Source organism: Cebus imitator, unplaced genomic scaffold (genome assembly GCF_001604975.1).
Source record: "Cebus imitator isolate Cc_AM_T3 unplaced genomic scaffold, Cebus_imitator-1.0 Scaffold75, whole genome shotgun sequence".
NCBI lineage: Eukaryota > Metazoa > Chordata > Mammalia > Primates > Cebidae > Cebus > Cebus imitator.
The window spans coordinates 3,273,153-3,284,707 of record NW_016107390.1 but is presented as its reverse complement, the minus strand read 5'-3'; the positions used below and the strand labels follow the sequence as shown (position 1 = coordinate 3,284,707).

The 11,555-nt window shown below is 44.2% G+C and overlaps 1 protein-coding gene across 1 annotated transcript in view; it reads left to right on the top strand.

Moving 5' to 3' along the window:
• Positions 1-11,555, top strand: part of CATSPERE (catsper channel auxiliary subunit epsilon) — a 163,265-nt gene that overhangs the window by 15,180 nt on the left and 136,530 nt on the right. Inside the window, exon 5 of the mRNA XM_017531963.2 lies at positions 708-775. Within this exon, the coding sequence (XP_017387452.1) occupies positions 708-775 (68 nt within the window). The remainder of the gene's footprint in view (positions 1-707; positions 776-11,555) is intronic.

Sequence of the window (11,555 nt, the reverse complement as noted above, 5' to 3'; positions counted from 1 at the left end):
TTTTTCTTGAGGTGGAGTTTTGCCCTTGTTGCCCAGGCTGGAGTGCAATGGCACGATCTTGGTTCTCAACTTTGCCTCCTTGGTTCAAGCAATTCTCCTGCCTCAGCCTCCCGACTAGCTGGGATTGCAAGCATACCCCACCATGCCCGGGTGATTTTGTATTTTTAGGTAGAGATGGGGTTTCACCATGTTGGTCAGGCTGGTTTCGAACTCCTTACCTCAGGTGATCTGCTCACCTTGGCCACCCAAAGTGCTGGGATTACAGGCATGAGCCACCGCTCCAGGCCACATCTGACTTTTGAAAAGGACTCAGTTATAACAACCAGAAGCATCTCTAGGCATTGCCGAAAGTCTCTGGGAAGCAAAATTATCCTCACTGAATGAGAAAATTAGTTGAATTGTATTTCAGTGAGGAAGACAAATGTAATAAAAATGATAAAGATGGCAAGTCATCAAAATATCTTCTAAATTTTTCATTCATGATAGTAAGTTTTTAACTACAGAGAGTAGACAAAGAATTGATGTAGTATTTTTATATATATGAATATTTATATATATATATTTAAATTCTATTCTGAAATTTATTTATTGTTCTTTCTCTGATCTTAGATTAGTAACTTACTTCCCCTGTGACTTTTATGCCTGTATCCATATTTACATTTGATTTAATGTTAATATATCACAATTTCTTTTGCATTTTCTTTTAGGAAGAAGAAGAACGCTATTTATTTGTGGCCAGTTCTCATATTTGCTTTCTGTGGTACTATAGAGTTAGGTAAGTAATGCAGTATTAAATGGGTAATTATGCTTTTAAAGAGTATTCTGCTTCAACTTTTAATTAACCACAAGTAGATCATCTATATTATGGTTTCCAAATAACTTTCATTCACCAACCAAGATATTCTCAAATATACTGCCAAAGAAATACTGAAGAACAAACTGTAAAAATAAGAGCAACCACTGTTTGAGCATATATTGTGTCTACATGTTTATATTTTAATATAAATTCTTTCTTAATTTTTATAATCGCATAAATGTCAGTCTTTATAGATGTGGAAACATAAACTTGGATGGGTTAAACAATTTGGAAAAAAATACAAAGCTACTGGCCAGGCACAGTGGTTCACACCTGTAATCCCAGTACTTTGGGAGGCCGAGGCGGGCAGATCACAAGGTCAGGAGTTCGAGATCAGCCTGACCAACATGGTGAAACCCTGCCTCTACTAAAAACACAAAAATGAGCTGGGCGTGGTGGCACATGCCTGTAATTCCAGCTACTCAGGAGGCTGAGGGAGGAGGCTCAGGAGGCAGAGGTTGCAGTGAGCTTAAACCCAGGAGGCAGAGGTTGCAGTGAGCCAAGATTGCACCACTGCACTCCAGCCTGGGTGACAGAGTGAGACTCCGTCACCAAAAAAAAANAAAAAAAAAAAAAAAAAAAAAGCACAGAGTTACTAAAAGATAGCATTGAGATTTGACAGGGCTCTTCTGTTACATGCATTTCAAAAATCCTTTCTTTGTATTGGATAGCTTTTCAAACTCATTACAACATGCAAGTAGCCCAATATAAGAAGGGAAAAGTGGTACACAAATACATAATTAACTGTGTAAAAATCATTGATTAAGTTAGAAAAGTATCGATGAGTCAGAATATGCTGTGGTATCATAGTCACGGCAACATCCCACGCACTGTGTAAGATATAAGGAACTACGTTATGTGGATCCTGACCTCAAGATGCCTGGAAACTACTTATTTCTTTTTATCCACATAACATCCATTCCCTTAGGGAAACCATTCTTCCCTATTCTGTGACAATATTGTTAATTTCATGTGATGTATACGGACTAACTCTACCAACCCACAGTTTCTTGGTTATAGTTATTAGTTGAGGATTGACACATATATGATCCAGGCAGAACCAATCAGAATACTCAAGTCTTCAGTAAAGCATGATTGTTGCTGATAATTTTATTGTCCTGGTTCACATAGTCCCTTAAAGTCAGATGGTTCTGCAGTTTATGTGCAATTTTATCCTGAGCTAGACTATCAGTCCTAATAATACCTAGGCTTCAGCAAGCACCACCAGGAGTACATGTTTACCCAGTAATCTCTGACTCACTGCCACCTTCCCAGAGTCTTATTGAGAAGCCGGGAGAATTGAATCTCTGCTACTCAGGAAACTGGTAGGCTTTTGTCCTTGTTGGCAGTTTCAGAAATCCCAATCACCAGCTTCTTCTTTCCTCTATGGGTTCTGAAACAGTTGAGAAAGACAGAAGGGCAAGTTTGGGGATAACAAATTCTGATAGAAGATAGGCACCGTGGCTCATGCCTGTAGCCCTAGCTACACAGGAGGCTGAGTTAGAATCACATGAGCCCAGGAGTTTGAGGTTACTGTGTCAAGGTTACGGTGAGCTATGATTATTCCATTGCACTCCAGCTTGGCTGACAGAATGAGACTCTGTCTCATAAAATAAAATAATAGGCCAGGCATAGTGGCTCATGCCTGTAATCCCAGCACTTTGGGAGGCCGAGGTGGGTGGATCACCTGAGGTTAGGAGTTCGAGACCAGCCTGGCCGACATGACGAAACCTCGTCTCTACTAAAAATACAAACAATTAGCCGGGTGTGGTGGCGCATGCCTGTAATCGCAGCTACTTGGGAGAGAGGGCAGGAGAATTACTTGAACCCAGGAGGTGGAGGTTGCAGTGAGCCAAGGTCTCACCACTGCTTTCCAGCCTTGGCAACAAGAGCAAAACTCCATCTCGATAAATAAATTAATTAATTAAAATAAAAAAATAATAAAATGAAATAAAATATTCCTGGTAGAGTTGAATTGTAAAATAGGACTTGCCCCTTTGGCCAAATGGGCTACTTTCTATTGTTCCAACTAGAGCTCTTGGGAACCATCAGAGAGGATAATCTGTTGCAATAAGACTGTATGTTTGTGTCCCACCCCTTTTACCCCCAAATTTTTATGCTGAAACCTAATCCCTGATGTGATGGTATTTGGAGGTAGCGCCTTTGGGAAGTGGTTAGGTCATGAGAGGACAGTCCTTATGAGTGGGATTAGTGCTCTTACAAAAGAGACCCGAAAGATTTCCTTTCTCCCATGCGAGGACCTAATAAGAACATAGCACCTTGATCTTTAGACTTTGCAGCCTCCAGAACTATGAGAAATAGAGATTTGTTGTTAAAGCCATCCAGTCTATGGTATTTTTGTTATAGCAGCCCAAACTAGGACATCTGCCAAGAAGCATTTAATGGATTACCAATTTCATTTACACACATTGAGACCTAAGAGCTAGGGCTAAAAGAGATGGGCCTCCAGGCTACCCTGATCTAGATATGTTTTCTCCACGTAAGTAAGAACAGAAAGAAAGGCACCTATCCAGGAGGCAGATTAGTCCAAAAGAGAACTCCATAGAAGCTAAGAGTTTTTCTGTAATATACATTGTAAGAATTTTCAGTCTGTCACCTATAAAAGTATCAATTAAAGAATAATAACGAGGCCTAGCATGGTGGCTCATGCTTGTAATCTCAGTGTTTTGGGAGGTCAAGGTGAGAGGATTGCTTGAGCCCAGGAGTTCAAGATCAGCTTGGGAAACATAGCAAGCCTTGTTTCTATAAAAAATTTGCCAGGCATAGTGACTTGCATCTATAGTCCCAATTACTTAGGAGGCTGAAGTGGGAGGATCACTTGAGCCCAGGAGTTCAAGACCATCCTGTGAAATATAGCAAGACCTGTCTCTACAAAAAAAAATTAAAAATTGTCCAGCATTGTAACTGGGTGACAGAAGCAGGGCTGTGGGGGTGTCCCAAAGACCCTTACTGTTTCTCAATTGGGTGTGTTTTCCCAGGTCTTTGGGCCTCACTCACCTGGTGGTGTGGTGAGCTCGTTCAAGTAAATATCAGACCCAGAGAGTTTTGCAGGAAGTGATTTATTAGGCAATGAAAGAGAAAGAGAAATAGAGAAACAGAGAAAGTGTGAGCTCCCACACTGTCGTGGGAGGGGATCTAGAGATGGAGTCCATATAGGTAAGGGAGTAGGGGGGATTTTAACCCTGGAGTTTCTCCCACCCCATTCAAGTTCTTGTCCAGTGAGAGGAGCTTTTCCAGACTTCCTCTGGAGTGATTGATCTTTGACTCCGATATTTGATTGATTGGCTGTTTGGCCCACAACAGAGCCCCTCCTTCCAGGGCCTTTGGTGGTCTTTTTAAACAAAGGAGCACACCTGAAATTTTACCTAGCCCACGTGGGAAAGTTAGACAAAGAACTCTAGGTGTCTGGATGGGGAGGTGGATGGAGGCATGGTGCTGGGAAATTTTTGCCTTTGAAACCATGCCCCTTGTGGACCCGGGAAGAGAAGTTAACATAGTCCCTCAGTGCCCCCTCTGAACAGGAAAGTCCAGCTGCTGTTGAGACACAGGCATCAATTGCTTTTTAGCTACTTCCTGCTGAATTGGGGCATAGAAGGGGCCCTGCAGTTGAGGTTTCCTCCAGAGGGGAGTCTTTCAGGGGTGCAGGTTGATCCAGAGGTCCAAAATAGAGCTTATGAGCCAAGGACATCGGGGTTCCATTTGCAGGATTATTTGTGGCCTTATGGTTTTAATTCTAGAAGAAATGAACGTGACAAAAAGGTTAAAGATGAGAAGCCCAGAAGCCAACAGTAATAGAATGGTTATAAACAGGATTAGGAGAGGATATAACCAGGACAGCCAGTTGTTAAAAAAGCTTTATGATTCTGTTTCTTGAAGATCTTTAGCCCTGTGTTTGATTGATCCCTGAGTTTTTTAACTTTAAGACAACACTTAATTGGTTTATAAAGTAGCAGCATTCTCTTCCTAGAAAGAGACAGGTTCATTCTCCTTCTGCTGTTAGCAGATTTGGGGCCCTTCTACTTTGAAGAGCTATGGCAGCTAGAGAATTAAGCCGTTTCTGCAGAGTGAGCTGCCTCGGCAGAGAGAATTAGTAGCCTTTTTCATGTTATTATTTGCCTTCTGAGATAGCTTATATTAAAACTGAGTAGTGGTAGTAACTTTTCTAATGCCAGTACCAAGTTTTTCTATTATTCTGGCTCCCCGCTCTCCATCCAACTATGAAAGGAATAATTGGAGTTTGAGAGTCCGGTTACAGACAGCAAAGTTAAGAGTAACAGTCCTGTTAATGCCAGGATGTAAATGAGACTCATAAGCAGTGACTCTCCTGGGATTTTGTCGGAAGAGCAAACGTAGATCCTCTAACAGCTTGCAGGTGTATGAAGGGTCGTTTCTGGGAACTTCAGGCTGTGGAGTGGAGGGCCTATGATTTTCTTCAGGAGGTGCCCAAGGCTTCAGCTGAGTGTGATGAATCCATGAGTCAATTCCCACAACCTTAACTGCCGTTGGGGTAGACAGAATAACCAAAACTGATCCTTCCCAAGATGAGCCTAGAGAGGGAGAGTCTGAGGGGAGAGAGGTAACAAGCAGCAAGTCTCCAGGGCAGAACAGCTCTTTCCCTTTTTCCCTAGGGTGTCCTTCAGGTAAAGTTCTAAGAGCCTATTGGTACTTAGCCAAGGAGGTGATATCTTGTATTAGATTTGCTGTTTCCTTGTCTAATACAAGATCATTAGTAAGAAAGGGCTGTTCATAAAGCATCTTACAGGGTCTGAGTCCTATTTTCTGAGGAGAGCTCCAAGCCTGCAAGAGTGCTATTGGCAATAGAGAAGGCCACGAGAGGTGGGTTTCCTGTGCGGTTTCTTTAGGTGTCTCTTAAGACACCTCTTTTCGTCTTTTCCACTTTCCCTGAGGACTGAGGCCTTTAAGCACAGTGGAGATGATACTGTATTCCTAAAGCCCTGGAAATTCCTTGGGTCATTGCAGCTTTGAAGGCAGGGCCGTTATCGCTCTGAAGACAGAGAGGGAGTCTGAATTTAGGGATTATTTTATCAATCAGGACTTTTATTACCTCTTGGGCTTTTTCTGTTCTACAGGGGAAAGCCTCAGCCCCGTCTGCGTAGGCATCTACATGTACTAACAGATATTGATGTCCCGAGACTTAGGCATATGGGTAAAGTCCATTTGCCAGTCTTCACCCGGGTAATGACCGGCTTGCTGTTCCCCGGGAGGAGCTTTGCGATACGCCAAAGGATGATTTTTCTGGCATATTTCACATCCTTTGACTATTTGTTGAACAGCCTTGAAGAGACCCTTTTCTGTACATATAGATTTGGCCGTTTGATGTGTATTTTCTATACCCATATGAAGGTTTGATGCAGGGTTTTCAGTACTTTCCACTGGCTGGCAGCAGGTAGGGGCACTCTTCACTCCTCGGTAGCTAGCCATCCTGAGGAAGAAGATTATGTCCCTGGGAGATTGCCCACTCTACCTCTTCTGGTGAGTATGAGGTCTAGCTCCCTGGAGAGGGCTTTCCCATATTTAAGGTCCGTCTATAAATTCTTGTCTAGCTGCCCTTTTGGCCTCTAGGTCAGCTCGGCGATTACCCTTTGCTTTCTTCTCATCTCCTTTCTGGTGACCTCAGCAGCGTAAGACTGCTACCTCTTTGGGTTCTTGGATAGCTTGTAATAAGTCTACATTTTCATTATGATATTTAATGGGAGTTCCTGCCGAGGTTAGGAGCCCTCTTTCCTTCCATATGGCAGCAAGGGCATGCAGAACCAGGTGAGCATGTCTGGAATCTGTATATATGTTTATTCTCTTTCTTTTTCCTAATTTTAGAGCTTAAGTGAGGGCTACTAGCTCTGCCAGCTGGGCATTAGTTCCAGGAGGAAGAGAATTCCTTTTAAGCACTGTTTGATCACTGACTACTGCATATCCTGCTTTTTAAACTCCATTTTCCATAAAGGAACTTCCGTCAGTGTATAGGTTAAGGTCAGGATTGGCTAGAGGAGTTTTTAAAAGATCCTCTAGAGCTGCATAGTTCAGGGCTAAAACCTGCTGATAGTCATGTTGTGTGTTTACTCCTTCCTTAGGAAGAAAAGCAGCTGGATTGAGGGCTGCACATGTACACAGCTGAAGTACAGGCCCTTCGAGCACTAAGGCCTGATATTTGAGTAAGCAGCTGTCACAGCCATAAGCCTCCTTTAGAGGCCAGAATTCCAGCTACATCATGTGAAGTCCATACAGTTAGATCTTTCCCTTGCACTATTTTAACAGCTCCTGAGACCAGTATAGCCACTGCGGCTACAATCCACAAGCAGTGTGGCCAGCCTTTGGCTACTGCATTAATTTCCTTACTTAGGTATGCCACTGGTTGTGACGTGGTCCCCTGAGTCTGGGTGAGAACCCCCAGTGCCACTTCTGACTTTTCTGTAACTTATAGGGAGAAGTTGCTCCCTGTAGGAAGGCTTAGAGCTGGAGCCCACAGTAATGCCTGCTTTAGGGTCTAAAAGGATGCCTCAGCTACAGGGTCCCATTGTATTAGATGGGTGTTAGCTTTTTGGGTTTTCTTAATCAGAGTATATAGGTGTTTTGCTATTTCATCATGTCTGGGAAGCCACAAAAGGCAGAAACCAGTTATTCCTAAGAATCCCTGCAACTGTTTTAAGGTCTTTAGATGGGAGAAGGCCAGTATGTGTTGGAGACATTCTTTATCAAGGGCCCGAGTGCCCTTAGATAAGACAAGTCCTAGGTATTTTACCTCTTGCCTACAAAGCTGGGCTTTTGGTTTGGAAACCTTATATCTGCAGGTGGCAAGAAAGTTTAGGAGGTCCTGGGTGGCCCGCTGACACTGGGTTTTTGAGTTCACAATTAAAAGTAAGTTATCCATATATTGAAGAACCAGGGTACCCAGATGTGAAAAATTACTAAGGTCCTGAGCTAGAGCCTGGCTAAACAAGTAGGGGCTATCTCGAAAGCCCTGGGGTAACACTGTCCAGGTGAGCTGAGAATTCTGGTCTAAAGGGTCTTTAAAGGTGAACAGAAACTGGGAGTCAGGATGTAACGGAACAGAGAAAAAGGCATTTTTTTTCAAATACCATTGTGCCTCTCCTGGTATTTGAGAGAGCAAGGTGTAAGGGTTAGGTACAGCTGGGTGTAAAGGAATCACAGTTTTATTAATAAGCCTGAAATTTTGTACCAGCCTCCATTGTCCATTAGGTTTTTGTACTCCTAAAATTGCAGTATTACAAGGGCTGTTACAGTACTTTACTAGAGCCTGTAGTTCATTTTTGGCTTCTGGTCTTGGGGGATACTGTCTTTGGTAAGGAAAAGAGGTGGGATCCTTTAGCCTTATCTGAATTGGGCATGCATTCTTTGCCTGTCCAAATTATCTGTCCATTGCCCAAACCTTGGGATTAATCCCTTCTTGAAATAATGGGCAGCAGAGAGGAATTTCCTTCCTGATGATGTTCATATAGATAATGGTTCCTGCTCTGGCTAATGGGTCCTGCCCTAGTAACGGAGTGGGACTTCTGGCATGATAAGGAGGGCATGGGAGAAGAGCATGTCTCCCCAGTTGCAGCTTAGGGGTTGGGAGAAATATCAGAAGACTGCTTGCCCTAGGACTCCTCGGACAATTACAGACTTGGAGGACAGCCGTCCAGGACAGGAGACTAAAAAAGGCCACGCCAGTGTCCAGGAGGAGATTAACTTCCTGGCCGTCTATGGTCAGCTTTACCTGGGGCTCTGTGAGGGTGATGGCTTGTGCTAGCACTTGCCCCAGGCACCCTCAGTCCTGCTGTTGGGTCATCTGGTTAGCCACCTCAGGCCCTGGGAATCTTCGTCCCCAAGGACAGTGTTCCTTCCAGTGATCCCCTTGGCACAGTGGGCAAGGATGAGGAGGTGGTCCAGTCCTTTGGGGACAGTTTCTTATAAAGGGTCCCGTTAGGCCACGGTGGAAACAAGCTCTGCCAGACTGGCGGCTAACCCAAGCCCTTCCCTCATCTGAGCCCCTTGGGGCTGCCTGCCTGAAGGCCATGAGTAGGGCTGCGGCTTTTCTCTGGTCTCTCCTGCTCCTTTTAGCCCGTTCCTCCTGGTCTTTATTATAAAACACCGAGCTTGCTAGGTTTATAAAGATTCTGGACTCTGTTCTGGCCCCAGGGCCAGCTCTTGGAGCTTCCTCTGAATGTCTGCTGCTGACTGCTTAATAAATTTGTCCTTTAGTATTAACTGACCCTCGTTGGAGTGTGACGACAGGGGCGTATACCTACTTAAAGCCTCCTGTAACTGCTTAAGGAAGGCTGTGGGTTTCCTTCTTTTCCCTGAGTTATGGTGGATAACATTGCATAGTTCATGGGCGTTTTCCTAGTTGGCCTTAATCCCTCAAGTATGCAGGCTAATAGGTGCCTACGACTCCAGTTCCCTGTTCTGAGTCAGGATCCCAGCGAGGGTCTGTGCTAGGGACTGCTTATCTGCCTGTAGGAAATCTGTCCTTCTCCTCTGGCGTCATTTGGTCGTGCACTTCACTAAGGTACCATGTGTCCCCAAACTCTTGAGCTGCTGCTAAAGCAGCCTCTCTCTCATTGCTGGTTAGGGTCTGACTAAGCAATAACATAATATCTTTCCAATCTAATTCAAAGGACTCACCCAGGCCCTGCAGAACATCTATGAACATCTATGTATTTGTCCGGGTCTTTGGAAAATTTTCCTAAGTCCGCCTTGATTTGCTTTAATTTAGAAAGTGAAAAGGCAGTGTGCCCCTTGGTCAGGCCAAATTCTCCTCCTACTGCCCATAGAGGGCAGAGTTGGGGAATCCTAGTAGCCTGAGGTGCTTTGGCCATCTAGGCCTTCTCTGACTCCTTTTGGATTATTGGAGCTGAGGAGGCCTGGTTAGCATTGGAGGGAGGAGCCACAGGGAGTCCTAAATGTGGGGGTAGTCCAGAGGAGGGGTTAGTAGGGTATGGGGTACAGGCCTTACATAGCTGACATTATTCCTTAGAGAGAAGAAAATTTGCACATGGGGGACCTTAAATCATTCACCTTCACTTTTACAAAACAGGTCTAATTGTAGAATGGTGTTATAATCTATACTTCCCTTAGGAGGCCAGGTTTTTCCACTCAGCAGAGAGTATCACAGCCACGCTGTTTGGCGGAGAAAAATGAGCCACTTCTTCTTCAAAGATTGTGTGTCAAATTGGTCCCAGTTGTCCAGGATAGATTTTAAAGGAGATTTTGCCTTGGGAAGAGTAGCACCCATCTGAAATCAAACACAGGAATGTCTGCATCCCTGGTTATTCCTGCAAATGCTAGCCCTGGGGCATCCCCCAGTTATAGCACCTTGTAATTTCCTTGTGCCTAAAATGCATGATTATCTTTCGAGGCCTTCCATGTGCTGGGTTTAATCACACTTATCAGTGCCATGGCACACATGCTCACTGTCCACATGTCCCCATTGACCACGATAAGGACATGTGGACTGCTGGGATTAGTGCTTCGTACCAGCATGTCCCTGAACTAGGCCAGTGAGGTTTGGGTGATGGGTGTTAATATTCCCTAGCAAGAGTTCAATTAACATAGGCCTAATTATAAAACTGCCCTCGTAGGGTAAACATCTAGAGGGGACCTCTGAGCACAACAATCCTAAAAAAGGCTGGATGGCCATGTGGCCAAGGCCTCCTCCCCCACCCTACTCTCCATTATAGGAATATGCCCTAGGGGGCTTTAATTAACTATTTGAGCCTTGGACCCAGTCTGACTATGATCTTCTAGATGGAGAAGTTCTGCCATACGGAGAGCCAATCCTAGGCAAGACAGATTGTACATTATTAGATTCTGGCACCATTCAGTTGGATTGGGAAATTTGCAGGTGACTAAAACACAATATCCTATAACCTCCAGCTCCTGGACTCTCCAGATGGTCCCCCATTTAAGCCCCAGACAAGTCTGGCCCTACTGGGGATTTGAACCAGCAACCTTGCAGCTATTAGACTTATGCCACTGCGCCAGCAGGCTGCTCCCAGCAGCTTGTGGGACACGGGTTAAGGAGGTGAAGGCTGGTCAGGACCCAAGGTGCCAGAGCATGGAGGGGAATCAGGGGCAAATAAACTGTCCCAGGGAGGCAGAGAGGCAGCAGGAGGCGGGACTGTACAGGAGCCAAAATTCCATGTCCCCAATGCAGGCTTCACTGTCTCATCACATTTCACTGATAAAACCAAAGTTCAAAGATAGATTTGTTAAGAATTTCAAGACAAATACTGCAGAGTGCAGGAGACTTCAAGCACTGCCTCTTTTTCTCTTGGCTCTCAACACTTATTGACTCTGCCCCCAAATCAAGAATTCATGAAACAAATTCATGAAAGAATTCATGAACAAGAATCATGTTGGCATCCAAACTCTCTTGATTTTTTCTGTCTCTGTATCTCTAGGGTTAGAATAGAGAATAAAAAGGTCAAAGGATCCATGGAGTTGTGCTGAAACTAGCCTTCCCAAATTCACTGTGACATTTTTCTGTTTCATCACTGTATTCTAGTACTTTCTATCTGTCTGTCTATCTATCTATCTACCTATGCATCCATCCATCCATCTATCTACTTGCTTTGGCAAAGTCACTGAAGGTAATTGTCAAATTCGATGGGATTGTTTTGATCCTCTTACTATAATACACTGAACCACATTTAATTCT